The 27,980-nt window shown below is 62.9% G+C and overlaps 2 protein-coding genes across 17 annotated transcripts in view; one reads left to right on the top strand and one right to left on the bottom strand.

Annotated features, from left to right (window-relative positions):
- Positions 1–23: 23 nt before the first annotated feature.
- On the top strand, positions 24–25,377 carry SBF1 (SET binding factor 1). Of its 3 annotated transcripts, XM_074375847.1 has the most exons (41): positions 26–244; positions 6,320–6,405; positions 6,780–6,917; positions 7,118–7,276; positions 7,364–7,474; positions 8,087–8,192; positions 8,306–8,438; positions 8,533–8,641; positions 8,732–8,845; positions 8,953–9,030; positions 9,307–9,420; positions 9,491–9,619; positions 9,704–9,802; positions 9,890–10,094; positions 10,178–10,290; positions 11,243–11,392; positions 11,687–11,755; positions 11,830–11,988; positions 12,059–12,324; positions 12,406–12,578; positions 12,656–12,729; positions 12,804–12,999; positions 13,202–13,329; positions 13,791–13,969; positions 14,077–14,213; positions 14,322–14,529; positions 14,670–14,866; positions 14,953–15,090; positions 17,918–17,995; positions 18,255–18,436; positions 18,513–18,692; positions 19,123–19,224; positions 19,300–19,485; positions 19,555–19,681; positions 19,852–19,982; positions 20,061–20,291; positions 23,496–23,603; positions 23,700–23,911; positions 24,575–24,662; positions 24,738–24,869; positions 24,953–25,377. In XM_074375847.1, the coding sequence occupies exons 1-41, from the start codon at positions 190–192 to the stop codon at positions 25,049–25,051; spliced, it is 5,679 nt and encodes a 1,892-aa protein (XP_074231948.1). In that variant the 5' UTR covers positions 26–189; the 3' UTR covers positions 25,052–25,377. The 3 variants fall into 3 exon arrangements, with proteins under 3 accessions (XP_074231947.1, XP_074231948.1, XP_074231949.1); XM_074375848.1 differs by lacking the exon at positions 17,918–17,995; XM_074375846.1 differs by lacking the exons at positions 23,700–23,911; positions 24,575–24,662; positions 24,738–24,869; positions 24,953–25,377 and having other exon boundaries at positions 24–244; positions 20,061–23,603.
- A 965-nt stretch (positions 25,378–26,342) lies between these two features.
- Positions 26,343–27,980, bottom strand: part of PPP6R2 (protein phosphatase 6 regulatory subunit 2) — a 68,277-nt gene continuing 66,639 nt past the window's right edge. For 12 of the 14 annotated variants that reach the window (XM_074375852.1, XM_074375851.1, XM_074375853.1 and 9 more), the window contains 2 exons: positions 27,243–27,485; positions 26,343–27,158 (listed from right to left, as the gene is read on the bottom strand). In XM_074375852.1, the coding sequence (XP_074231953.1) occupies positions 27,107–27,158; positions 27,243–27,485 (295 nt within the window). In that variant the 3' untranslated portion in view covers positions 26,343–27,106. Of the gene's footprint in view, positions 27,159–27,234; positions 27,486–27,980 lie in introns of all 14 variants that reach the window. The other 2 variants (XM_045518339.2, XM_074375854.1) reach the window with 2 other exon arrangements.

The raw sequence follows: 27,980 nt of genomic DNA, 5'->3' as shown, positions 1-27,980 counted from the left end.
CAAGACCGCGCAGGCGCACGGCGCGGCCGGGCGGGCCGGCTGGCTGGGAAGATGGCGGCGGGAACCCTGGCCGCCGCCGCCGCGGAGCGGGCCAGGGGCGTCCGGGGTGCGCGGGCCAGGGCCGAGGCCGGGCCATGAGCGCTCCGCCCTCGCGTCCCCGAGCCGCGGAGCCCGCCCGCGCCCCTCGCCATGGCGCGGCTCGCGGACTACTTTGTGCTGGTGGCGTTCGGGCCGCACCCGCGCGGTGAGTGCCGGCGCGCGGCCGAGAGCCGGGGCCGGGGGGCCGGGAGCCGGAAAGGGTCGGTCACGGCGGCGGGGCTGCCCCAGGGTCAGCAGGACACTTGCCGGCTGGGCTGGGTCGGGGTCTGAGGTCGGGGGTCGCAGAGGGCCTGCCTCTCTAAGGTGGGCAGCGCGATGAGACTGGGCGGGCCGAGCCTAGCCTGCCCGCCTCTCTCAGGGCAGAACCAGGCCGGCAGCGCCTCGGCGTCGCCCGGGAGGTGGGAGGGCCCTGGGGCGGCTCGGCCTCCTGACTCCCAGTTGGGTGGGATGGGCTCTCTCCGCCTTGGCCGACTGCCGGGCGGCTCTGCCTCCGGGGGCACGGACCGTTCACTTGCACGCCCCTCCTCTGACCCCCAGTGCCTCTGGTCTGGAGCCTCCGGCCCCTGTGACGTGTCTGGTCCAGGAGGCTGGGTGGGATGCAGAAGAGGGATGGGGTTCAGGGACTACTTCTTGAAGAGGTAGTGTCTGAGCTGGAACTCGAAGGACTTCAGGAGGAACCGTGGGGAGGAGAGAGAAGGTTCCTGGCAGAAGGCCTGCATCTTCATGCCTGCAAGCCAAGCCCTGGGTTGGGGATCAGTGTGGTGCCTGGTGCCGATGGCCAGGAGGTCCGTCTAGGGTCAGCGCCTATGTCTGAGAGCCCTTCAGCCCAGAGGGTAGGAGAAAGCAGCCTGGCAATGACATCAGCAGCAGTCGGGAGACAGTGGCGCTGGGGAGCGCACTTGGTGTGCCAGGCCCTGCACAGCCCTGTGTGTGTGTGATCTCACTTCCTCTCAGCAGCCCACCGAGGTTTCTCTCCTATTGCTCCCATCTGTAGAGTGGAGTCAGGGCGGAGAGTTTGAGTGCCTGGTCTGAGACCCCACAGAGGGATTGGGACACGCCCCCGGGCTAACCCAGAGCCAAGCTGTGGGCTCAAATCCCAGTGGCAAGAGGGCAGTACATGTCATTGGGGGTGGTAGAGGTGGCTGTGTGGTCAGACTGGGGCTGAATCTCGAGCTGAGGGTGGGGTTGAGCACCCCCTCCCCCCACCCCAAGCTACCCTGCCTCTTGTCACTGCAGCAGCCACTGTCACCATCCAGGACCTGGATTTTCTCTTCTCTTTGCCTGTCTTCTTGCTGAGCCTCCACCTGCTGGACCCTGCACTTTCCAGACACTCCTCAGTCCCTGTTCACTCAGCACTCGCTCCTCCTCTCTGCTCTACCTGTCTGCATATCCATCCAGTCGCTCTTGGTCATGAGCACATCTCTCCCTCCAGAAAGGGAGTTCTTGTGGGCAAGGACCAGTTGTCCTCGTCCTGCAGTTCACTGTGTTGTTCAGGCCCAGAGAGAGAGCCATCTGCTTCAAGGCTTGTGGGGAGGGGGCAGTGAGGAGGGCCTGTCATCTGGAGCAGAGGGTTGCATGCGATCCAGGGAAACAAGGATGGCCAAGGGGCTGCACCAGGGTAGGCCCCTGGGCTGGGTGCCAGGGCAGGGGCTGCATGAGTAGAGTGGGCTTGGCAGCTGACGATGCTGAGGGCAGTGTAGGGAGGGCTGAGGAGGCAGAGACCGCAGGCAGAGGACAGGTAGAAGGCATGCTGATGGTGGTGGCAGCTGAAGGGAATGTCAGGGAGGCAGAAGGAGTCATGGGTGGGCTCCATGGCAAACTGGTTGGAGCCACACAGGCTTGGGCACCCCAGGTGTGTGTGGACTCTGAGCAGGACAGGGGAGAAGGCTGGAGCCCACAATGCCTGCTCACCCGGAGTGGCCGGAAGGAATAAGTCTCAAGACATCCACTGCAACAGGGGTGGGAGGACCATGGAGCCCCCTAACCACTGCCTTCTTGGGTTGGAGCTGGTCAGCTGCTGGCAGGCCACCCTCAGGGCCTCCCTTGGTAGGACTGGTCCATCTCTGTGAGGAACAAGCCCACAGGCTGGAACTTTGACTGTGGGGCCCAGGGCAGAGTGAGGTGGTGGGGAAGTCTGAAGCAGATTGGGGGTCGGTGGGTCCCTGCTTCACCATTTGATATCTCTGTGACCTTGTGCCAGTCTTTAGGCCCTTGGCACCCCAAGTTCCCCATCTGGGAATGGGATGAGTCACACAGACCTTCCAGGCTCCTGTGAGCACAAGATGGACACACACGTGAAACCATTCGTGTGAGAGGCTCTGGGAAATGATGGGTGTGCTGCTCATGCTGAGCAGCAGGTGTGTGGACACCTGCAGGCACCTCAGCAGGAGGTGGCGGTCCCCCTGCTTGCTGGCAGGCCTAGAACATTGGGGCAAGACACAGGGTCTTTTGGGTTCGGTGGAGAGGGTAAGAGTAGGGGGTGTCTTGTCCTTGGCCTGGATCTGGACATCCCGTCCGGAGCTGCTGGATGCAGGGCCTGGGTGCTGAGCCCCAGAGTCCTGCCTGAGGGAGCATTCTGGCTTCATGTTACTACCTTGCAGACTGCTTCAGGCAGGAGGGCAAGGAGTGGCTGGTGGGACCCCTTCATTCATCTCAGAGGGTGCAGACTCCTCCCCTGGTGAGTGGAGGGGGCCCAGCTCTGGGGACATAATAGGGGCTGGAGAGACCACCCGTGCCCCATTCCTGGCCCAGGAGGGCCCTGACGGTGGTCAGCTGATTTAACACAGTCTGGCCAGTACTGGGGTGTGTCTTTCGGGGCAGGAAATGTGTTCAAGCTGACCAGGTAGTAAGTGCACATCTTCCACCCCCCAATATCTGGGAAAAAGACCTTCTATCCCATGGCCTGGCCTCTTTCAGTCTTGACTTGCTGAGCTGGCCACATTCCTGGGCCCCATCTACTCTCCCCACCCATGTTCCTGCCCTCCCTCTGGAGCAGGTTGGGGCTGTTTGGGATGGCCTCAGCTGGCTCCCCGCCCCACCCTGGGAGCCTGAAGGGTCCAAGGCCTTGGGTCAGAGCCAGTCTAGTCTGACTGGAGGAAGTCGGAGAGGCTGCGGCCCCTCTGCACATGGCCTGCCGCTGTGGCTGGCTGGGAGTGGCCTGTGTGTTGAGGTTTGGGAGGGTGGAGCAGCAGGAAGGTGCTGTCCTTCCCACAGCTGGGCTCATCTCAGGGCGTGTGCGGCGGGGCAGGAGGGGAGACAGCCATCCTTCCTTGCCTCTGCCCGCAGCACATGCTGGCTGGGGCCGGCCCAGGCGTCGGAGCCTGGCACTGGTGATGGTGTTGCAGGCAGATGACAGATGCGAGCTCTGTGTTCTCCCCCACGGGGCTGGCTGTGGGGACGTGGCGCGAGAGGAAGCTCTAGTCCCTGTCTGTGTCTCAGGGGACCTTGGTGCCCTTCCTCCTGGGGCCCCCCCATAGAGCACCCTGCTGTGCTGCACGGCTGTGCTGGTTGGATTAGCCCTGTCATTGTAGGGTGGGGGTGTCTACCCCCAGGTGGGACAGCTCTGGTGGGACAGGGAATTCAGCTTCTGTAGGTTGCCTCCGTGGCCACAAGGGCTTGAGTGGGTGGGGACACTGGGAGATGTGGCAGAGCCCCGCCCCCATCCCAGGATGCAGGCCAGCAGCCTGGTTGCCGCCTGGCCCCCGTTAGCACAGAGCTGAGGTGTAGGCTGGGGTCTCAGAGAAGGGTGGGGGAGACCAGGGGGTCAGGCCCCTCCAGGGGGCACCCATCTTGGGAGGGCCTCTGTGTCCTGTTGTGCCTCGGGGCTCCGGAAGCTGTCCTGCACTTCTTACTGAAGAACATGTTTGCTTGTGGGGTGTGAGCGGGGCTGGGTGTGGGAGGATGGTGGTGGAGCCGGCTGTGTGTGTTCAGCAAGCCCTGTTCAGCCGCGGTCTGTGCCAGGCACAGCTGCCGCGATGGGCACAGAGATGCAGCTTCCAGCTCGTGGAGCTCCTGTCTGGCCCAGCTGGCCAACAAGTGCCCCTGGAATCACAGAAGGGTGCGGTAGAGGTGGGAGGTCCTGGGGGCTCCACTGCAGGCCCCAGGCTTGGGCAGGGGGCAACGCGCTGCCTCGAGGAGGGGACACTCTTTGGGCTGAGATCTGAGGGCCAGTTGGGGACTGTCATGGCCCACAGAAGGAGCCAGCGGGGGACACTCACTTGCCCTGCCTGGCCACCTGCCTCCATGGGCAGCTGGGACAGCTCAGGGAAAGCCTTCACTTGGTCCTTTAGAGGGTCCTGGAGCCCTGCAAGTGGGGTTTCATACTTGAATGAGGCAGGGAGGGTGGGCAGTGGCCAGTGGCCAGCCACTCTGCCCGCTTCCCTGTGGGGAGAGGCTGTGGAAGGCTGCCTGTCCCCCGGCTTTGGGACAGGCTGTGGGGCAGAGGCTACGTCCCATCCGCACATACCCCTCTTCCTCAGTCTGCTGCCTCATGGCAAGAACTGGGTGAGCCCTAGGTGCCAGCTGGGCTGTGCCCAGTGGTGGTTTGGGGCCGCACACAAGTCGGCCCCTGGGGGAGTGGAGGGGAAGGAGCTGTGGGTCAGGGTGAGCCAGCCTGGGCCTATTGACTGTGGCCCTTGGGGGTGGGCCTGGAGGGACCCCGCGTGCTGCATGTGCACGTGTATGGCACCAGCAGACACCTGTCCTCCCCCACCTTGTCTTGTCTGCCACCTCTTCTCGATGTCAGTGGTGAAAGGGGGAGGGGAGCAGGAAGCTGAGGTTTTGTGAGTCAGAGTCATGGCCCCTCACCCCCCCTTCTCCCAGGCTGCCTGTTGCTGACCTCCTTCCGTGATCCTGGAGGGTGGGTGGTCGCCTAAGAGTGCGTGTGACCCAGCTCCTCTGCCTTCCAGGGGCCTAAGGAATGCCTCCTGCTGGGGCCTGCCTGCCTGTGCCCAGGCCCCCAGCTCTGTCTGAGGCTCCTGTGCCCATTCAGGTCCTGGTAGACCAGGCTGGCTGGACGTGAGGCTGCATGTGACAGGTCCTCCAAGTCTGCACTTGGTGGGTTTCTGGGCCTTGGGCAGCCCTTCCCCTTACCTATCTGCCCCTGCTTTTCTGCTGGCGTGGGCAGCAGCGTCGAGGCTGGTGGTGCCTGCTGGTCATGTGTGGGAGTTGAAGGTGGGGAGGCTCTTGTCTGTTCCTGCTTCGCCCTGCTGCCACGCTGGGTGGGGGCTTGAGGAAGAACAGAGACCCATGTCCATCCTCCACGAGGCCTGTGAGGGGTGCTTCCCTGACTTGGCCCTCATCATGCCTCCAGGTTTGGCTCCACAGAGGGTGAGCAAGACAGGGGCCTCCAGCTGGCCCTGCCAGCATGGACTGGATCTGGGAGCAGTGCCCTGCCCATGGAGTGGGCGAGAGGAGATCAGATGGGACTTAGCGGGCCCTGTGGCTTCAAGGAGTCGGGGGGGGGTGGTCTCTGGGGAACACATTGGGACATGTGCCCCTGCCCCCCAGCCCTCCACCCTGGTCCAGGGGACCCAGGGCTGCACGCAGTGACCTGTGCAGGCAGGGAGCAGGCCTGTGCCACCACATTCAGTGCCCATGACGGCACTCCTGTCCTTCCTGCCAGCTGCCACTGTCTCTGGCTGTCTTCTGGGACCTTTGCTGGGCCCATCTTGTCAGAGGCAGTGAGGACAAGCAGCAGTCTGGGACAGAAACAACAGGTGTGAGAGCTCCACACCACTCGCTTACTGTCCAGCAGGCCAGGGGGTCGTGGGGACTGAGTGCCTAGGCTGGGGGTTGGCTGTCAAACAGTCTGGAACAACTGTCCTCTTCCTGGAGGGGCAGGTGCCGTGCAGCTGGGCTGGCATGCTGGCTATGGTTCTGGCTGAGGGGAGTTGATGCGGTTGGGGGCGTGAGGGCAGGAGCAGGGAGTGCACGCCCCCCCACCCCCCACCCCGGGCTGGGGCTTCTGTGCTCTGGTGCCTGGCCCAGCCCCAGGCCTGCAGGGGGCCTGACCCCTCAGCAAGGGCTACTCCCTGTGCCCTCTGGTGGCCCTGGGCTCTGTGGCTGCCTTGTGGCCTCTCCTTAGAGAAACTATAGGTCTGGGAGCTGAGGCTGGTCTGCTGCCAGGGTGGGGGAGATGTTTCCACTCAGGGCTTTGAGGCTCCTGAGTGGGTGGGGGTGTGGGAGGTGGTGGCGCTCTGACCCCCTGTCCTGTCCTCAGGGAGTGGGGAAGGCCAGGGCCAGATCCTGCAGCGCTTCCCAGAGAAGGACTGGGAGGACAACCCGTTCCCCCAGGGCATCGAGCTGGTGAGTGAGGGGCACTCCCGCAGGGCCGTGCGCTGAGAAGGGGGTGCTGAGATGGTGCAGGGGAGGCCCTGCTGGACTAAGAGGACCTGCTGCAGTGCCTGGCCCCACCACCAGAGGGCAGCCCTGTCATGGTGTCCCCTCCTTGTGGTGGTGGGGCCCATGCCCTGCGTCACAGGGTCCTCGCCCCGTACAGGGAGGCCCGAGGCCGTTGCTCCCTGTTATGGTGGAGGGGCTGAGGGCCAGGAGGCACCCAGGTCACGGAGCAGGGTGCTGCCTGCTCACTGGAATCTGGCATCCGGGCGCTGGCTCTGCAGTCACTAGAGGGCAAGGAGTTAGAGGGAGCCGACTGCTGACTCTGGCCCCTTCCTCACCAGTTTTGCCAGCCAAGTGGGTGGCAGCTGTGTCCTGAGAGGAACCCGCCAACCTTCTTTGTTGCTGTCCTCACCGACATCAACTCTGAGCGGCACTACTGCGCCTGCCTGACCTTTTGGGAGCCCCTGGAGCCCACGCAGGTCAGCCTGCCCGGTGCTGAGCTTCCGGCTGGGGCCATCGTCCTCTGCTTGCATGTGTCCCCCGGCTGTGTCTGGTCCTGATTCCCTGCCTCATGGAGGCTGGACTTCCCAGAGGGCCAGTCCTGTCTGAGTCACCTGTATCCTCCCCTGGGCTCAGGCGGCGTGCCTGAGAGTGGGGCTGATGGGGATTTTGTCCACAGGAAGGGGTGTGCACCCAGGACGCCGCCGAGAGGGAGGAGGAGGCCGATGAGGGAGGCCCAGTGCGACCGTCACCCACGGCATCTGGCTCACCAGGCCAGCTGTTTGCTCCGAAGACGCTGGTGCTGGTATCTCGACTGGACCACGCGGAGGTGTTCAGGGTGAGGTGGGCAGCCAGGGCTTGAGGCTGGACATGGGGTGCTCCCGCCGGCAGTGCCATCCTCACCCCCCACTGGTGGTCCTTGCAGAACAGCCTTGGTCTCATCTACACCATCCACGTGGAGGGCCTGAACGTGGGCCTGGAGAGTGTGGTGGGGAACCTGCTGACATGCGTCATCCCCCTGGCCGGGGGCTCGCAGGTGGGTCAGGACAGCTGCTGCCCGCTGCAGCCACAGGCCTTCCTGGTGCCCGAGGCCATGGGGTGGGGCCTGGTAGGCCCCTGGAATCCAGCCTGGGCTGAGCACGGCCCCAGCCTGGGATGCTCTCCTACATCTTGGTGCCGCCACCTGTCAGCTTGTCTTGGCCCTGCGCTCTCGCCTGTGTGCCATGTCTCGCCTGGCTCTCTTCCTGGCCCCCTTCGGTCCCTCTTGCCCTCTTGTTCCTCGGGTGTCTCTGGATGTCGGCGTCAGCTTATCCGTCCGTCCCTGGTCTGTGCCCTTGCGTGGGTGTGTCTAACTGTGTCTCTCTGCCTGTCTGTCCTGTGCAGCTGGACTCTGTTGAGGACGGAGTGGTACGGATTCTTTGTTTCTTCTGCCCACCCAGACCCCGTCCCTGCCCCAGGTCAGAGGCCCTGAGTTCTCTTTGCAGCACTGCGGGGGCCTACAGAGGCTGGCGTGGCTGTCCCTCCTGCCATGCTGCCCGCCCTGGCCAGGCGCACCTATCAGTCCCCTAGGCGTGACCGAGGCTGTGAAGCTCTAGGCTCTCGCAGGTCTGGTTGGAGCAAGTGAGCACTGGTCTCTCTCTCTCCACAGAGAACCATCTCTTTAGGAGCTGGTGACCGGCAGGTCATCCAGACCCCACTCACCGACTCGCTGCCTATCAGCCGCTGCAGCGTGGCCCTGCTTTTCCGCCAGCTGGGTGAGCCAGCCACCTACCCACAGTCCTTCCTCTCCTGCCCTGGGGCCGGTGGGCACAGGCGGATGTCTCCCTGCTGGGGCAGTGCCAGGGTCTCTAAGCTGTCCCTCCCGCAGGCATCACCAACGTGCTGTCCCTGTTCTGCGCTGCGCTCACGGAGCACAAGGTGCTCTTCCTGTCCCGGAGCTACCAGCGCCTCTCCGATGCCTGCCGGGGGCTTCTGGCGCTGCTGTTCCCTCTTAGATACAGGTGCTCACTGCCGCCCCTCCAACCACTCGCCCACAGCCCCGCCGCCTGCCTGCCCTCTGTGGGCCCGGCCGCACTGAGCCTAGTCCCGTTGCAGCTTCACGTATGTGCCCATCCTGCCGGCGCAGCTCCTGGAGGTGCTCAGCACGCCCACACCCTTCATCATTGGAGTCAACGCCGCCTTCCAGGCAGAGGCCCAAGAGCTGGTGAGGGCCCTGCTTGGTGTACACCTTGCTGCTCCAGGCTCTGCTGACTGGCCTGTGGGTCCCTGACCCCGCGTCCCGTTTGGTCCACAGCTGGATGTGATTGTTGCTGATCTCGATGGAGGGACAGTGACTGTCCCTGAGTGTGTGCACATCCCACCCCTGCCGGAGCCACTGCAGAGTCAGACGCACAGTGTTCTGAGCATGGTGAGGGAGGGTCGGGGCCTCAGGGAAGCCAGGTGGGGTCACTTGGTGGCAGGAGGCCTGGAGCCCAGGCAGGTATGCAGCCAACCCCACTTCCTCTGCCTGGACAGGTCCTGGATCCAGAGCTGGAGTTGGCCGATCTTGCGTTCCCTCCACCCACAATGTCTACTTCCTCCCTGAAGATGCAGGTGGGGGTCACTGCCATTCTGGTGGGGGGCCCATGGCCATCCATGCCCTCTCCTCAGGTTTACTGCCGCTGCTGGCTGCTGGTAGTGCCGAGCACTCCTCCAGGGGCCAGGTGTGGAGGGTGTGAGCCTCGGAGCATCCTGTGCAGGTGTGCCTGTCAGCACCGTCTTAGAGGAGGCTCTGTGGCTTTGTGTGGAGGAAGGTTGGAGGGGCAGGAGAGACAGAGGTGCCTGGCCAGTGGAGTGCCTGGCACTCACCTGCACTCACTTATGCCCCAGGATAAGGAGCTGCGTGCCGTCTTCCTACGGCTCTTTGCTCAGCTCCTGCAAGGCTACCGCTGGTGTCTGCACATGGTCCGCATCCACCCGGAGCCTGTCATCCGCTTTCACAAGGTGGGCACCAGGCAGGGGTGGGGTGGGGAGAGGTGAGAGCCTCTGGTGCTGACCCCTTCGTGTTCCCCAGGCGGCCTTCCTGGGCCAGCGCGGGCTGGTGGAGGACGACTTCCTGATGAAGGTGTTGGAGGGCATGGCCTTCGCAGGCTTCGTGTCGGAACGCGGGGTCCCCTACCGCCCAACAGACCTATTTGATGAGGTGTGCCCCTACCGCAGCTGGGAGGAGCCCCCACCACCCTCTCCTCGCCCCAGCCAGCCCACCTGACCCTGCTTCCTCCCCCAGCTGGTGGCCCACGAGGTGGCAAGGATGCGGGCAGACGAGAACCACCCTCAGCGTGTCCTGCGTCACGTCAAGGAACTGGCGGAGCAGCTCTACAAGAACGTACGGCGGGTGACACGAGGGGTGGGCTGGCCTGGCGAGGTCACTGTGCCCCCAGCCACTTACCCACGCCTGCCTGTGTCCCCCCAGGAGAACCCATACCCCGCTGTGGCTATGCACAAGGTGCAGAGGCCAGGGGAGGCCAGCCACCTGCGGCGGGCACCCCGGCCCTTCCCCCGGCTGGACGAGGGCATGGTGCAGTGGATAGTGGACCAGGCCACGGCCAAGATGCAGGGCGCACCCCCGGCCGTGAAGGCCGAGAGGAGGACCACTGTGCCCTCAGGGCCCCCCATGAGTGCGTAATGGGGATGAGGGGGCCCTCAAGTGTGGCCTGGGTGGGGCGTGAGGTCAGAGGTAAGTGTGATCTCTGGTTCCCAGCCGCTATCCTTGAGCGGAACAGTGGGCTCCATGGCAACAGCGCTCGCCGGCTGGAGGTGGTCCGCAACTGCATCTCCTACGTGTTTGAGGGGAAGATGCTCGAGGCCAAGAAGGTGAGGGCGCCCCAGGCATAGGAAGTGCCGGGGCTCCGGGGCTGGGGACAACCTGGGCCGGGGCAGTGGCTCTCAGAGGAGCCCTGGCCCTGGTTCACCTGCTGTGACCGGAGGGAGCCGGACCAGCAGAAAGGGCAAGTGGATGCCAGAACAGCTTCCTGCGAAAGCTCAGCAGAAGGAATTTACTGTAACTTTCAGTTACCAGAAAACCCTGAAGTTTCCTGCTGTTAAGTTTCTTTTTTTCTTAAACGGAGGTCCTTGAACCCAGGACCTCATGCATGTTAAACACGTGGTCTATCACTGAGCTATATCTCCCCCACTCAAGTTTCTCCCTTATTCTTGGCAAAAAAGAACGTAGACCCACATGGGTCATTTATCTGTGGAGTATACTTACAAATTCGCCCTCTGAGGTGTTCACTGACACTTCAGGTCTCACGGCAGCCGCTGAGTCTGCCTCGTGTTTCATGGCTGTGTGGTCCCATGTGAATCACCTAATTCTTATACCTGCCCCTTACTGGGGGCCTGCAGGGTTCCAGTTGTTTTACAGTGGATGGTAGTGAGCACGAGACAAGCCTGGCCCCTTCTCTGCCGGCCCAGTGCTGAGCCAGCTGCTTGCTCTGTGTTAGGGTTCTGCTTTCTAGACACTGAGTCCCTGATTGGCCGAGGGGCTAAGGGCCCCCAAGCCGGTGAGTGCTGAGCTAGGGCCGTGGGGCCTCACCTGGAGCATGCCATGAACTTTGTGTGGGGAGGGCTGGGTCCAGTAGAGTGTTGGTGCCTCCTGGGCAGTGAAGCTCTGGAGTCTGGGCACACCTCACCCAGGTGGCTGTGGGTGTCCTCTTCTTAGAGCCTGGGCTCTGGCCTCCCACGTCTGTGCCAGGCCTTTCCTGTGCCTCCCTCCAAGAGGTTGGATCTATATTCGGCTCACGTCTTCCTTCTGTTTCCCTGTCCCCAGCTGCTTCCAGCTGTGCTGAGGGCGCTGAAGGGGCGTGCAGCCCGCCGCTGCCTCGCCCAGGAGCTGCACCTGCATGTGCAGCAGAATCGGGCTGTCCTGGACCACCAGCAGTTCGACTTCGTTGTCCGCATGATGAACTGCTGCCTGCAGGTGAGACTGGGCCTCCACCTACTGGCATTGTGGCTGCAGGGTTGGGGTGTGCAGGGTTCCCTAGTCTTCTGGGAACGCCAACAACTATGGAGACATTGGTCTGCTGTTGAGGGTGGCATGGGGAGAACTCTTGTTGGAGGCTGGTGTGGGAGTCTCCTGCCCCCAATCTCCGAGCAGCCCTGGGGACCTGGTGGAGATAGTTCAGGGACAGTGTGGGAGGTGCTGCCCTGTCGGCGGTGTCAGTCGGGTGGGATGGGCACTGGGACAGGTTCCAACAGCCCGGCTCTGCTGCAGGACTGCACCTCCCTGGACGAGCACGGCGTCGCAGCTGCCCTGCTGCCCCTGGTCACGGCCTTCTGCCGGGTGAGTGCCGGGTGGCACAGCATCTCCCATGCCCCTCCCCGCTGCACCCACTGACTCCCACTCGGCCTCTGCAGAAGCTGAGCCCGGGGGTGACGCAGTTTGCGTACAGCTGCGTGCAGGAGCACGTGGTGTGGAGCACGCCGCAGTTCTGGGAGGCCATGTTCTACGGGGACGTGCAGACTCACATCCGGGCCCTCTACCTGGAGCCTGCCGAGGACCGAGACCCCTCTCAGGTGCGGGGGTGCTCCCTGGGCCCAGGGCAGTGGCGGGCCTGGCCCTGGTTCACCTGCGGCCCTGTGGCAGGTCGGGGAGGTGCCTGGATGGGAGGACGAGCGCTCGGCCCTGGACGTGGCGTCTGAGCAGAGGCGCCTGTGGCCCACCCTGAGCCGCGAGAAGCAGCAGGAGCTGGTGCAGAAGGAGGAGAGCACAGTGTTCAGCCAGGCCATCCACTATGCCAACCGCATGAGCTACTTGCTGCTGCCCCTGGACAGCAGCAAGAGCCGGCTGCTGCGGGAGCGTGCGGGGCTGGGTGACCTGGAGAGCGCCAGCAACAGCCTGGTCACCAACAGGTGGGGTGCGGCCGGGGCTGGGACCTGGGTGGGACGGCCTCGTGTGGGCGGCCATGCCCACTGTGCCCTTCCCCGGCCCAGCATGGCGGGCAGTGTGGCAGAGAGTTACGACACGGAGAGCGGCTTCGAGGACGCAGAGACCTGCGATGTGGCGGGGGCCGTGGTCCGCTTCATCAACCGCTTCGTGGACAAGGTCTGCACGGAGAGTGGGGTCACCAGCGACCACCTCAAGGGGCTGCATGTCATGGTGCCAGGTACGGGGTCCGGGCCTGGAGACACTCCCCTTGGATGGGTGGGCGGGGGCCAGGGCGTGAAAGCTGCTCTCCCCCAGACATCGTCCAGATGCACATCGAGACGCTGGAGGCCGTGCACAGAGAGAGCAAGAGGCTGCCCCCCATCCAGAAGGTGAGTGGGGGCCGGGGGCCTGTGGGCACTGGGGCCAGGCTGTGTCCTGAGGCGCCACTCCTGTCCCTGAGCAGCCCAAACTGCTTCGGCCCCGCCTGCTGCCCGGCGAGGAGTGTGTGCTGGATGGCCTGCGTGTCTACCTGCTACCCGATGGGCGTGAGGAAGGTGCCGGGGGCAGCGGGGGCGGCCCCGCACTGCTTCCAGCTGAGGGCGCCGTCTTCCTCACCACATACCGGGTCATCTTCACGGGGATGCCCACCGACCCCCTGGGTGAGCCTTCGGCCCCTTCTGCCTGTGCACCCCGTCCCGGGGTGAGTGGGGCTTTCTCTGCCCCGCCCTCTGCCGTCCTCAGGGCTGCAGGGTCTCTGTGGGACACAGCCTGTGGCCTGCTCCCCCCCACCTGCCTGGGCTACCCTGGGACTCTGTGACCCCCCCCCTTCCATCCCCTGACTCTGGCCCGGCCTGTCACAAGTGGGGGAACAGGTGGTGGTCCGCTCCTTCCCGGTGGCCGCGCTGACCAAGGAGAAGCGCATCAGCGTCCAGACGCCTGTGGACCAGCTCCTGCAGGACGGGCTGCAGCTGCGCTCCTGCACCTTTCAGGTCAGCCGGGCGCGGGCGCTCCTGGGGTCTGTGGGCACTCCGGGAGGGCAGGCATCTGAGCCCTGGTCTCAGTCTCACGAGCCGGCTTGAGCCAGCGTTGAGCCTTTTGCGATCCCTGAGTTCACGGGAGTCGCTGTGCGCTGGCTGGGTGTCCTCCACCTGTGCGATGTGCCGGCCTCTGAGGTTTTCCCGTTTCCTAGTGAGGCCCTAACCCTAGAACCTGTGTCTGGAGTGTGTTGTGTGAGCCCGGCCCAACTGAAACACACAGATGAACAAATCATGGTCAGAGCTTGGGCTCCTCAGCCGCAGCCGTGTGCAGCTCTTCTGACCCTCTGTCCTTGGGGCGCCCCCTCAGGAGGTGTCTGACGCAGCACAGGAGGTCCCACAGGCCCACCTGCCTCTGTGGTCAGGGCCCAGGCCCTGGGGCCACCCAGCCGCTGAGGTCCTTCTGTCTGGTGCAGCTGCTGAAGATGGCCTTTGATGAGGAGGTGGGGTCCGACAGCGCTGAGCTCTTCCGCAAGCAGCTGCACAAACTGCGGTACCCGCCGGACATCAGGGGCACCTTCGCACTCACCCTGGGCTCCGCCCACACACCTGGCAGGCCACCCCGCACCACCAAGGACAAAGGTCCTTCCTTCAGGTGTGGAGCTGAGTGCCGAGGCCAGGGAACCCACCCTTCCCAGAACCACCGTGTGCACGTCCCCACGTCCACTCTTCTCACCTCTGCTGACCCTGCGCCTGCCCTAGGACGCTGTCCCGGAACCTGGTGAAGAACGCCAAGAAGACCATCGGGCGGCAGTATGTCACTCGGAAGAAGTACAACCCGCCCAGCTGGGAGCACCGGGGCCAGACACCCACTGAGGACCAGGAGGACGAGATCTCAGGTGGGGGTGTGGGGAGCCCTCGGCCATCTGGTGGAGACCCCCACGTGGAGGGTGGGGGCCAGGGTGGTCTGTGGGTGCAGACCCCCGTGTGTGCCTGGCCCACCCCAGTGTCAGAGGAGCTGGAGCCCAGCACGCTGACCCCTTCCTCGGCCCTGAAGCCCTCGGACCGCATGACCATGAGCAGCCTGGTGGAGCGGGCATGCTGCCGCGATTACCAACGCCTGGGGCTGGGCACACTGAGCAGCAGCCTGAGCCGGGCCAAGTCTGAGCCCTTCCGGATCTCCCCGGTGAACCGCATGTACGCCATCTGCCGCAGGTGAGCGGGCCGGCAAGTGAGCACCGCGGGTGTAGGAGGCTGCAGGCCTGGGGGGTGCCCAGCCACGGGTCCAGGTGTGCCTTGGCCTGTGAGCATGGGGGAGGGCCCCTCTGCCTCCCCTCACATCCGCCTCCCCACAGCTACCCCGGGCTGCTGATCGTCCCCCAGAGCGTCCAGGACAATGCCCTGCAGCGCGTTTCCCGCTGCTACCGCCAGAATCGCTTCCCCGTGGTCTGCTGGCGCAGCGGACGCTCCAAGGCCGTGCTCCTGCGCTCGGGGGGCCTGCATGGCAAAGGGGTCGTTGGCCTCTTCAAGACCCAGAACGCGCCATCTCCAGGTACCCTGCTCCTCCAGCCCCCTGCACCTTGTCCTGCCCCCATCCGACCCACTGCGCTCTGCCTCCAGCTCCGCCTCCTCCTGCAGGCCAATCCCAGGCGGACTCAAGCAGCCTGGAGCAGGAGAAGTACCTGCAGGCTGTTGTCAGCTCCATGCCGCGCTATGCTGACACGTCTGGACGCAATACCCTCAGCGGCTTCTCCTCAGCCCACATGGGCAGCCACGGTGAGCATCCTCAGGGCGGGAGGACTTGGGGGTGGGGCGGCTTTTATGGAGGGCTGGCCAGCAAGGGGACAGAAGTTCTGGGGTGTGGGAGCAGGTAAGTTTCCTGAGGCCCGGCTCTGACCATTCCCCCTCAGCCAGGCTTCTTGACCTCTGCATCTTCCCTGCCCATGATCTCCAGGGCCTTGGTGTCACTGGACACTGTCCTCCTTCGTCCTGCTCCCCCTGCAGTGTTGCCCACCCGCCGTCCAGTCACCTTACCGCTTGGCCACCATATTTCTCATCTGTCCTGGCCCCCTGGGCCTTGTCTGCATGGCGTCCCTGTCCCCACCACGGGCCCCCTGAACATAACACTGGACCTGCTGCCCCTGGCAAATCCAGGCCCACAGGACCCTCCCTCCCTCTGATCACACCAGCCCCGCCCCCTCATACACCTTCTGTCCTGCTCTGCAAGGTCCCAGTAGGCCAGGGTGCAGAAGAGGCTGCAAGCCCGACAGATTGGGGGCCGCCAGGCATGGTGCAGCGTGGCTCCCACAGGTGCTCGGGGATGCAAGAAAGTGTGTGCTGCTGCCCACGAGGGGTGGTCTGGTCTCTGGGGGGTGACAGGCGGGGACCTTGTTGGGGAGGTGGGCCATGTGGGTGCCTGGTGCTGGGAGAGGATTTTAGACAGGAGACCCATCAGGGCCCGAGGGCATGCAGGCGGGGAGGGGTGTGTGTCAGAATGGGCCGCTGCCTCCAGGGTCTCCCTCCAAGGCCATCACTTCTGCGTCAGGCCTACCCTGCACCTCACCCTGTCTTTCCCCCATTTCCCCTCCAAGACCCTCGTGGATGCTCTGGCCCTATGTGGCTCATTCTCTCCACCCGCCTGAGAGGTGCTGGGCCTCCTTGAGGGCTGGTCCTTGGATTTATGGCTCCAGCTGCCTTCCAGCCCACGTTGTTCCTCTGTGCCTGGGGCCTGGTGTCTAGTGAGTAGCCTCTTAGTCTGTGCCTGGAGGTCTTGTCTCTCCATTGGAGGCATGAGGCCTGGGTGGCTGCCCACGCGGGGCCGGACTGTGGCCCAGTGCTGGCCTAAGCCGCCCACTGCCTGTACTTGAGCAGATGTGGTGACAATGTCTGCCTGGGAGGTTTGGTGGGATGGCTGATCTGTGCCACCCAGAGCCATCCTGGCTGTCACGTGCTCAGAGTTCGGGGATGTCACATGAGGGGTCATTTCTCTGTGAGACCCTCCGCATACCTTGGCTCGTGCAGATGTTACACCGGGGCTCACCTGCTGGCCAGGCCTTCCTGATTTCCTCCTTCCCCTCACGCTTGTCTGCGTTCTTCTCTGCTGTTGCTCTGGCCCCCAGATGCACTGGGGTTCTCACGTGGGCTGGGGGCTGGTGGCACCCTCTGTGGCCCGAACCTTCCGGAAGCCCGGGCATTGTCTTTGACTCTTCTCTCTGCCTGTCCTGGGTCCTGTGAGCTGACCACCGAGGTCTGCAGCCCTCCTTGTGGCTGACTGCCCCCATCCTGGCCCAGGCTGCTCCTGCTCATAGGGCAGGGCCTCCCGGTGGCCCTGCCCCTCACTCCTGTAGCAGGAGAGGCTCCGGAACAGAGGGCCTTCACCCCCCGCTAAGTGAGGCCTGAGGAGGGCCTTCTTCCTGGCCCCTCGTTGGCTGCTGGAGCACACTCGCCTTCCCGTCCCCGTGTCGCCCGCAGGCCTCAGCCTCCATCTGTTACCGCTCGCTGGGTGCTGAGGCCACGGGGGCTGGGAACAGGGGCGGCCAGTCTGCCCTCTTGGTAGTTGATAGGGATGCTGTCCTAGAGAGGTCTGGCCTTGGCACCTCCCCTTCTGGAGGGGCACAGACCTTCCCCTTCTCATTCCTCTGCTGGAATGTTGCTGTCCAGACACCAGCGTCCGTCATTAGGCATGCTTTACCTCTGGTCACGCTGTCTCCTCTTTCTGCTCTCCAGAGATTCTGAGTGGCCCCTGCAGGCAGCGCCTTCTCCTCAGGATCCTCTGTCCTCTAGTGCCTGTGTCTTCCCTGACTGTCCCCAAAGCCCACCGGTGCCTCTTGGTGTCCCTGAGTTCTGGGCATGGGCCACCCCCTCATTGCCCAGGGTGTACAGGGGCTCAGCTCACCTCAGCCATACATGCGTTCCAGTCCGGCTTCTGCATCACAAGGACACACTGTCCCCGTTCTGGGTGCCCGTGCTTCTGCTCGCAGCTGGTAGGCTGGTGGTGTGCCTGCTTGTGGTGCCCTGTGCCCTCCGCAGCAGGTGAGCCTGGGGCAGGGCCAGGTGCCGTCTTGGGAGCCAGAGAACGCTGCGGAGCTTCCTCACACAGGCTCCTATGCCTCCAGGCTGCATGGTCCCAGCCTGTAAGCCTTGGGCCCAGCCCTCACAAGTCTGCTAAGCTGGCCCTGCCGCTGGGGTTCAGGCCTACCCGTGTCCTGGACCGAACCGCTCTGCAAGGTTCCAGGCTGGGAGCTTCCGGGCTCTGGTCGTCTCCAGGCCGTGCTTCGTGGCCTCCCCTCTCCCTACGCCGGGCAGAGGACGATTGGTGGCCATGTGCCATTGAGCAGTTCAGGCAGTGACCATGGGGCTGGGGCTGCAGAGATGGGCTATAGAGGAGGCTTGGAAGAACAGCCCAGGGTCTTCCTTGTCCCTGGGCCCTCTGCTCCCCGGCCTGCCCTGGGGGCCCACAGGGCCTCAGCAGTGATCCTCACTGTATCTGGGGACCCCAGGGTGCTTGGTGGGAACCCAGCCTCTTTGGGCCACAGCCCCCACCCCCCACACTCTGGGCACACCCCCGGGCCAGGCCTGAGCCTTCTCTCTGCTGTGCCCCCAGTGCCCAGCCCCAGAGCCAGGGTCACCACGCTGTCCAACCCCATGGCGGCCTCGGCCTCCAGACGGACCGCGCCCCGAGGTACCGTACTGGCCACATAGGCCGGCTCCCCTACACCTGGCACTGATGGCCCCTATGTGACTGAGTGACCTTGGGCACTAACGTCCCCACACACCTGGCACTAACGGCCCCGTGTGACCAGCATAACCCAGCCCCCACCACAGCCCTGGGCACTAACAGCCTGATGCCCTGAGTCCCACCCTTCCCTGCCCTGGGAGCTCAGCCCCAGGCAAGTAGTGCCCCAGCCCTACTCAGGCGCTCACACGGTTTCTCTGTGCAGGTAAATGGGGCAGTGTCCGGGCCGGTGGGCGCAGTGGGGGGCTCAGCAGTGATGTAGGCTCCCGGCTAGCAGGCAGAGACATGCTGAGCCCCCCCCAGGCCAATGGGGCCCCCCCTGACCCAGGCTTCCTGCGGCCCCAGCGTGCAGCGCTCTACATCATTGGAGACAAAGCCCAGCTCAAGGTGACTGGGGAGGGGGCACAGGGTCAGGTAGGGGCACAGGGCCTGGGCACATCTCACCATGGCTGGTCTCCTCCAGGGTGTGCGGCCAGACCCGCTGCAGCAGTGGGAGCTGGTGCCCATTGAGGTGTTTGAGGCGCGACAGGTGAAAGCCAGCTTCAAGAAGCTGCTGAAGGCATGTGTCCCTGGCTGTCCTGCCACCGAGCCAGGCCCAGCCTCCTTCCTGCGCTCGCTGGAAGACTCAGAGTGGCTGACTCAGGTCTCTCTATGCCCCTGCCCTCAGTGTGGGGGAGGGGGACATGGGGAGGGACTCCCTGCCTGGGTGCTAGGCCCCCACTTACCTAGAGCCAAGGCAGGCCGGGTCTTGCTTGTCCGATAGTATTGGGCTCTGGGAGGGGGTGATGGCCACTTCCTGGTGGTGGACCCGGACGGTTGAGGGAGGCCAGGCTTAGCTCTGTCAGGGCTTCCACTCTCCGTCAGGGTGGGGCTGGGCACCTCAAGGACAGAGGGCACCTCTTCAGGCCCAGGAGACTTGGGCGGGTAGGGGGTAGCATGCCAGAGCATTTCATGTCCATCCAGTGCTGTGTCTGCCTCACAGGCTGTCCCCAGGTGTGGGTCTTGGCCTGGTTGGGTGCTGGGGTCCTAGGCCAGGGCTCCAGGAGGTGCTGAGGTGCTGCTGGTCCCTATAGATCCACAAGCTGCTGCAGGTGTCGGTGCTGGTGGTGGAGCTCCTGGACTCGGGCTCCTCGGTCCTGGTGAGCCTGGAGGACGGCTGGGACATCACCACTCAGGTGCGCAGCGGCCAGGGCGGGGGGCAGGCCAAGGATTTCCACCTGTGCCCTCCTGACGTGCGGGGGTGCTGGTAGGTGGTGTCCCTGGTGCAGCTGCTCTCAGACCCTTTCTACCGCACTCTGGAGGGCTTCCGTCTGCTGGTGGAGAAGGAGTGGCTGTCCTTTGGCCATCGCTTCGGCCACCGCGGGGCCCACACCCTGGCCGGGCAGAGCAGTGGCTTCACACCTGTCTTCCTGCAGTTTCTGGACTGCGTGCACCAGGTGAGCAGGTGGCTGTGGTAAGGGGAAGTGCATTCTGACCGCCAGCCCCTGACCCCTGACCCCACACAGGTCCACCTACAGTTCCCCATGGAGTTCGAGTTCAGCCCATTCTACCTCAAGTTCCTTGGCTACCACCACGCATCCCGCCGCTTCCGGACCTTCCTGCTTGACTCGGACTATGAGCGCATTGAGCTGGGTAGGGGGTGCAGGGCCGGGGCCTTGGTCGTAAGGGTGTGGCATGGTCGCCGGAAGGGGCGTGGTCGCGGGTGGGCTGGGGGCGTGGTCTTCGGGCGGGGCGTGGGTGGGGCCGGGGCCGGGGCCGGGGCCGGGGAGCGGGGCAGGGTGGCCTGAGCACTGCCGCTGCAGGGCTGCTGTATGAGGAGAAGGGGGAGCGCAGGGGCCAGCAGGCGTGCCGGTCGGTGTGGGAGTACGTGGACCGGCTGAGCAAGAGGACGCCCGTGTTCTACAATTACATGTACGCGCCCGAGGACGCGGAGGTGAGCCGGGGCCTGGGCAGGACGCGGCGGGGCCCGGGCTCCCACCGGCCCAGCTCCTCACTCCAGGCCGCCCCCCAGGTCCTGCGGCCCTACAGCAACGTGTCCAACCTGAAGGTGTGGGACTTCTACACCGAGGAGACGCTGGCCGAGGGCCCCCCCTACGACTGGGAGCTGGCGCAGGGGCCCCCCGAACCCCCGGAGGAGGAGCGGCCCGATGGGGGCGCCCCCCAGAGCAGGCGGCGGGTGGTGTGGCCCTGCTACGACAGCCGCCCCCGGGTCCAGCCTGACGCCATCTCCCGGCTGCTGGAGGTGCGTGCGGCCTGGCTGGGCCCTGAGACTCCGAGGGGGTGTCCGAGCATGCACGCCGGTCCTGTGGCCCTGCCCTCCCCCACCCTACTGGCGGTTGGTACCCATGGCTCCCTGTGGACACCGGAGGCTGTTACCGTGAACCCCCGGGTCTCAGGACTCGGCTTCCTTGCTCCGGGCTCGTGGGGGTCAGCCTTAGGGGAAATCAGCGTTTTCCCAGGTGCCCTCCCTGTCCTCTGCAGACCTCTGCCCTCTTCTTCCTCGTGTGCCTGGCCAACAGTCATACCGAGGTCGAGCTTCCCCACCCACCCTAATGTGGACAGTGCTCTGCTGGGTTCTTTCCCTCTGGTGCCCCCTTCAGAGACAGGCCTGGAAGCTTGGGATGGACGTTCCGGCCTCTCACCCTCTCTTTGCTGTCCTTGGTGGGCATGTCTGCTCAGCCTCAGCAATCAGGATCCAATAGGGCAGGGACCTCTGGGAGAGGGAAAAGAGCTCCATGGGCGGGGAGGGGCTGGGGGTGGCATAGAGGGCGGCCATCCAGTGGCCAGGGTTCTCTCTGGGGCCAAGCCATCAGAAGGCAGTGGGCCTCAGGTCCAGACCAGAGGAAGGTTTGCATCCCGCTGCCCACTCTGTGGCCGGCTGGCTTTGGTGAGCATCTAAGTGTCCTTGTGGGAGAGGCAGGGATACTGACTCCTGCCTCTCCAGGAGGTGGTGAGATGTAACCAAACAGGTAGTATGTTTCGACGCCCCAGCACTGGCGTGGTCTGAAGACACCTGCCACCCAGGTCTTGGGGGAGCCAGGTCGTAGTTCTGTGGGCGGAAGTGACCCATAGACACAGAGCAGAGAAGTGTTCCTCTCTGTCTCTGGGAAGACTGTGGCCTGGGGGCCGGGCCCCCAGCCAGCAGCCTCTGTGCGGCGTTACCGTGTGTGGCGCTTTCGCTTCTGACAGGTCTGTGTCTACGGTCAAGGTGAGTTTCTGGTACTCAGCATGTGGTTTGCTCTTCTTTTTACCCGTCTTTTCTTTCATTAGAATTTTTAATCCATTTATATTTAATTATTGGTGTAAAGTCTAGCTTCTGGCTCTTTTCTACCTCATTTATTTTTTGCTCCTTTCTTCCTTTTGTTATTTTCCTTAACAGTTGAGTATTTATTTATTATTATTTTGTGTTGTCCACTTTGTTTGGTTTTGGGGGTATATCTTGAGCCATTTATGGGTCGTCAGTGCCCACAGTCACAGTCCATCTGGGGTTGGATTGTAGCCCCCCAGGGAACTACCCACTCAGCCCTTCCCAGCCTGCATGGCTTTGTCATCAAACATTTTACTTTTACCTAGGAGATCAGCACGCAGCATGTATTGCGTTTGTTTTAAATAGTCAACTTTGTTTTAAAGAAAGTAGGAAACAAGGAAAAAGCCCTCTCTTTGCCATTTCCAGCATTTTTCATTCTTTCAGTGTAGATCTGCTCTGGTATCATTTCCCTGCAGCCTGAGGAACTTTGAATGTTTCTTGTAACCCAGGTCTGCCAGTGACAGATCCCCTCAGCATTTGTTCACATGAAAATGCCTTCATTGTGCCTTTTCAAAGGGTGTTTTCTTTGGATGGAATTCTAGGTTGACAGCTATTCACACCCTCCGTTTTAAAGGTGTCATTCCGCTCTTCCCTGTCTTGCACTGTTTCTGATTAAAGGTTGGTGACGGTTCTTACTCTTGTAAACTTCACGTGATGTGACCTTTATGATTTTTTCTTTGCTTTTGGTTCCAGCAGTTTGGCCATCATGTGTTTTTCCTTTGTATTTGTCCTGCTTGGAGCTCTTTAAGCTTCTTAGATGTATGAAGTGATAGTTCTCATTAAATTTAATACATTTCAGGCCACTGTTTCTTTAAAAAGTTTTTTCTGCACGATCTCTCCCTCCTCTTCTCTGGGACTTTCTTGTCCTGTAGGTCACCGAGGCTCCGACTGTCTTTTTCCTCCACTGCTACCTCTCCGCAGTTCGTTTTAGATGATTTCTGTTACTCTCTTTTCAAGCTCAGAACTCGTTTCCTTCTTAGATTTAACGTGCTCTTAAGCCTGTCTGAATTTTCCACTTTAGATACTGTATTTTTCAGCTGTAGAATTTCCGTTTTTCTCCATAGCTTTTATTCTCTGTAGAGATTCCCCATCTGCTCAACTGTTATGTCTATCTTTAAATCTTCAACACATTTGTAACAATTTTGAGTATTTTGTGTGCTAATTGAGTATCTTTCATTTCTGGGTCTGTCTCTTCCTCTGAGGATGGCTCTCACTTCCTGCCTTCTTGTTTGTCTAATAATTTTCTGTGAACTGGACATGGTCGAGGTTCAGGGTCACGGGCTCTTCCTCTAGCCTTGGGTTTTACTCTTGCAGGCAGATAGTGAGCCCATAGGTCAGCTTGGTCTTTCGGGGTTGTTTTCAGCCGTGCTCGGGCAGCTCTAGAGAAGCCTTCCCCGGGGTTCAGAGGAGGCCTCCTCCAAGTGCGTGGTCTCTTCAGGGTTTCAGTTGAAGGTCTGGTGTCTTCAGTAGGGTCTCTCCACTCTGGCTCCACATTCCTACACCTTCCTGCATTAGTCGCTGCTCTCTGCCAGGCCTGTGATGTCTTGCCTTGCACATGGCATTCAGTTTGGCCGAAGACCCAAGGAGGCCTTCTCTGGACTTCTGGGGCTCTGGCCAGTGCCGCCTCCTCCTCTCTCTGCCACCCTGCAGATCCAGGCACATGAGCCTCCCCGAGCTCCCATCAGTCTGCCTGGTGTGCTCTGGCCCCTGCCGTGGTCCCGTCTCAGGGCCTCGGCGCTGCATGGCTGGCTGCTCGTCCAGGTCCACTGTCTTTCTGTGTGGAAGTCAGCTCACTGTTGCTCTTTTGAAGACGGCATGTCTTTTTTCTGCCTAGTTTTGGAATTTTCTCTTTTTCAGGAGTTTTCCTGTGTCATCCTGGGTTTGTGCTCAGCTTATCCCATTTGGGGTTTGTAGTGTTTCTTGGTTATACTTTTGATGTCTCTTGTTAGTTTTGCGAAAGTTTCAACTATTGTCTCCAGCTGTTGATTTTGCCCAAAGCCACCTCCTGTACGACACTTACACGTGTGTTAGCCCTTTTCATTGTCTCACTTTCCTGTATTTTCCATCCTTTTGTCTTTTCACATCCCAGTCTGAGTATGTTCTTCTGAATAATCTTTCAGTTCTCGAATTCTCCCCCAGGAGCTGCAGCGGCTGGAGACAGAGCTGGGCCGACCCCCTGAGCGCTGGAAAGACGCCTGGGACCGGGTGAAAGCTGCACAGCGCCTTGAAGGCCGGCCAGACGGACGTGTGAGTGGGGTGTGGGCGTGGGGGGCTGGGGTGGGCTTGCTGCCAGGAGGAGGTGGCGGTCACCCCGCTGACACAGGCCCACCCTCCTGCCCCCAGGGAGTGCCCAGCTCCCTGCTGGTGTCCAGTGTGCCCCACCACCGCCGCTCGCTGGGGGTGTACCTGCAGGAGGGGCCTGCGGGCTCCACCCTGAGCCTCAGCCTGGACAGCGACCAGAGCAGCGGCTCAACCGCGTCTGGCTCCCGCCAGGCAGCCCGCCGCAGCACCAGCACCCTGTACAGCCAGTTCCAGACAGCTGAGAGTGAAAACAGGTGTGAGAAGCACCGCTCCCTGCGGCATGAACGCCTTGAGCTGGGGGCGCCGGGGTCCTGGGTGGTTCCCAGATCAGGGTCAGGTGCCTTGGGGGCCGCTTCTAGTTTCTTAGGTGGAGTGATTTGTGGGGTGGCCATGATGGTGGCCTGAGCAGAAGCTGACAGTTGCTGGAGAGAAGCAAGTGGGCGTGGGGAGGGTTTGGGACACAGAACCGCTGACCACAGCCAGGCTGCGGAGGCTGCAGAGGGCAGGGGGACGGGGCCATGGGGTCCTATGAGGCAGGCATGGTGCCCAGTGATGGGGAAGCAGATTCCAGGTGAGGCTGCATCCCGCCCTCTGGGCCTGGAGGGGCCATGCTGCCAGTCTCCCCAGACCTGCCTGCTCCACGGAGGACCAGGGCCTGGCTCTGCTTGTCAGGCTGTTTCCCTGTACCCTGAGGCTCTGGTGTGGGACCCTCCCCCGTGTCTGTCCTGTGAGGGGGTGGGGGTCCCTTCTTTCTGGGGACAGCCCCGGGCTGCTTCAGTTTCCCTTGCCCTGTGCTCCAGGCTGGGGTCAGTCTGGGGACAGAGGCCCTGGTCTTGCTGCTGGGGCTGGTGGGGGTGGGAGGCAGGGCAGTCACTGGGCCCTGATACTGGCCTGGGCCCCTTCTGCTGCAAATGCAGGTCCTACGAGGGCACCCTGTACAAGAAAGGGGCCTTCATGAAGCCCTGGAAGGCCCGCTGGTTTGTGCTGGACAAGACCAAGCACCAGGTGAGTGGTCAGTGAGCCAGGGGAGGTGGGGGGTGGGGTGGGGGGAAGCCTCCCCTGACTTCTGCCCCAACTCAGCTGCGCTACTATGACCACCGTGTGGATACCGAGTGCAAGGGCGTCATCGACCTGGCAGAGGTGGAGGCCGTGGCCCCTGGCACCCCCACGATGGGTGCCCCCAAGACCGTGGATGAGAAGGCCTTCTTTGACGTGAGCTGTGACTGGGGCACAGGGAGGTGGGGGCAGGTGGCTGCCCAGGTTGGGCCGTGGAGTCAGTGTCTCCCTGTCCCCAGGTGAAGACGACACGTCGTGTTTACAACTTCTGTGCTCAGGACGTGCCGTCAGCCCAGCAGTGGGTGGACCAGATCCAGAGCTGCCTGTCAGACGCCTGAGCCCGGCCCTGCGTCCAGTCGTCCACTCGTTGCAGACCACTAGGGGTGGGCAGGGCCCCCCGGCCATGTTTACAGCCCCCGCCCTTGACAGTATTGAGGCCCCGCCCCTGATGTGTGTACAGTCCCCGCCCAGCCCCACCCCGCCCGCCGGCTCTAACTTATTTTGGAGTCGCAGCTGACCGCCGGGGGCAGCCATGGTACAGCCCTCGCCGTCGGCCTGTAAATAGTCCACTCCCACCCGCCCTGTCAGCGTGCTGGCCCCGGCCGGCCGGCCGCAGGCAACCTGCTCCTAGAACCAGAATCTATAAAGAGAGCTAATGACAAGCCACGTGGCTGCGTGTCCTCGGCCCGCCCAGAGGGTCCCCCACCCTCTTAACCACCCAGTCCACTGAGGGGTCTGTGCTGGTGGGGGGGCCACAGCCGCACCAGGCCTCTGCTTGCCATCCGGGCATCCGGCTGCCCATCCCCCCAGGCCTCGGAGGCCGTTCTCAGGGTTGAAACAGAAGGTACCGCCTGGGGGTGTGTTGTGAAGAGGGGAACCAGGGGAGGAGGCCCCTAGGAAGCTGTCCTGGGTCCAGAGAACTGACGGGGTAGGGGTAGCCGGAGGATACAGGGTCCAGACTTGCTGTTCCCTGGTCACATGAGTCAGTGGGCTGGAGGAGTGGGAGGGGGCCTGGTGGGAGACGTCCTTGGGGGCGAGGGTGCCTGAGGGCTCAGGGATGCGGCAGGGGGTGGGTTATGTGTGGGGAGGTGGGGCACAGGACCTGACGGCCTCCGTTCTGGGGACTCTGCTCCAGATGCTTGTCTCTTCCTCTCCCCTGGGGTCTCACCTGGGGTCCTGGCCTTCCTCCAGCCCCTGGCCCACTCCCCTGTCCCAGTAACACTGGAGTCCCACCAGGTCTAGCACCTCACCAGCAACAGTGCCACCCAGGGGCACGGGAGGCAGCGGGTATAGGGGTAGGCACTGCAGAGGCCGAGAGAAAACCCCAGAGTGGTCTGGGGTGGTGGCCACTGTCCCCGAGTCAGAGAGGGCTGGTTGTGCGGGCGGGAAGTGAGAGCAGGCCTGGACACAAGCAGGCTAGGCTGTGAGAAAGCACCTGGTTTTGTCTGTGGACAGCTGTAAGGCCAAGGTTCCTGATGTCCAGGAACCTGCGGGTCTGGGGGTCCCTGCCCAACTCTCAGCCTCCAGGCAGAGTTTGCTTCTAGCTCAAGGAGGGGCCTGGGGCACCAGAAAACCCCGCTGCCGGCCTCGCTCGGGCTTCAGGACCTGCAGCTTAACAATACACGGGTCTGTCAGTAAGAATAACACAACTTTTATTGGGAGTTGGGGGTTTTGGGTGCCCCAACAGATGATCAGAACATATAAAATAACCCTGCAGACCCCTCCAGGACAGCTCAGTCCTGCCCCCTCCAACTGTGCAGGCCCTACCCCACCCAGCACTGCTAGGGTGTCTCTGCCCCCCACCCCCCCGTACCCTCTCCTGCACCGCCAGCTCCTGCCGGGTAGCCCCACTGCCCACTGTGGCGTGAGGGCCAGGACACCCTGCCAGGCCGTGGAGGGGCATATTTTTTTAAGGCAGTCAAATTTTGCAGCCTGACTTAAGGTCAGCTCCCAGGGCCACTGGGCAGCTAAGACCCAGTATGGCCAGCCCAGCTCCAGACCAGCGTTTTCCCCGGAGCCTCGGAGACCTCCTGTGGTCAGATAAAAAGTGCAAACATGCGGCTCTTCTGCATTTGTTTAAAAAAATCAGTAAAAACAGGCTTGGAGCTGGTGGTGCCAGGCCCAGCCCTGGGCCCTTGTGGCATCTGAGGTCGCAGCCCCAGCTCCCCCAGACAGAGCACAACATCTGAGGCCTTATTGCTGTGCGTGGGGCCAGACCCTCGTGGCCCACTTGGGGTCAGGCAGGAGAAACGCAGGCTGGGCCGTCCGACTGGTTCCAACTGCCAGCTTTAACAATGCAGCATTTATTTTTTAATTAAATTAAATTAAATTAAAAAAGACAAACTGCGTAACCAGGTGGTCGTCTTGGCTGGGATGCGAGGCCGGCAGCATCATCACACGGGGCCGTTAGAGGCGGCTCCTGCAGGCGGCGGCACGTCTGTCTGCCTGCAGGGGGGCGGTGGGAGTCACTCAGGGTGAGGGTCCTCGCCCACCCCCCTCCCATGGCCTGACCTGACCTGACCTGCTCACCTGTCCCTTGTCACTGTACCCAGGGTGGCCACCGTGGAGAGGGCTGGGCTGGCTGGGGCTGTGGTGACGGCCAGGGACAGCACAGGAGAGGCTGCCAGGGTGGCCGGGGTGGGGCCAGAGTCGTCTAGTACTGTGGTGGCCGCCACGGCAGCCCTGGGGAGGACAGCCACGCCCGAGGGAGAGGTCACTTCTGCAGGCGCAGGGGGGGCAGGGTCTGGTGGTGTGCTGGTGGCGCACCCAGCCCTGTGTGGCAGATGGGCTCCTGTTACCTGGGCCACCCCCAGTGTGGCTCCACCCTACAAGGTGGCCCAGAGGCTGCACTGCCACCCTGAGGTCCAAACACGCCAGAGCCACCGTCCTGTCCAAGGCCTGGAGCCTCCTTCCCAGCCACATCCCTCCTGGGCTGCCCCAACCAATCTGGTCTCCTGCAGCTTCCCCACCTCCACCCCATTCTGGAACATGCCCCCTCAGGGATCCTAGCAACCCCCACTACTCTGCAGACCCCACGGGCCCAGGGTACTGCCCTGTACAGCTCACAGGCTACGTCTGCCCTGAACGTCGCCCACCCCCTCCACGCGGAGAGCAGGGGGAGGGCAGCCTGGGGACACTGGGCCCTGGCACCAGGCTCTGGTCTTCTCGCACTCTTGGCTGCAGCCCAGGAAGAGAAACAGCCCACAGCTCCCTTCCATGGGCCCCGTGCCTGCTTCCTGATGTCACCTCAAGCCTGGCAAGGGCCCA

Source organism: Camelus bactrianus, chromosome 12 (assembly GCF_048773025.1).
Source record: "Camelus bactrianus isolate YW-2024 breed Bactrian camel chromosome 12, ASM4877302v1, whole genome shotgun sequence".
NCBI lineage: Eukaryota > Metazoa > Chordata > Mammalia > Artiodactyla > Camelidae > Camelus > Camelus bactrianus.
The sequence above is the reverse complement of the archived record's forward strand: the minus strand, read 5'-3'. Positions and strand labels throughout refer to the sequence as shown.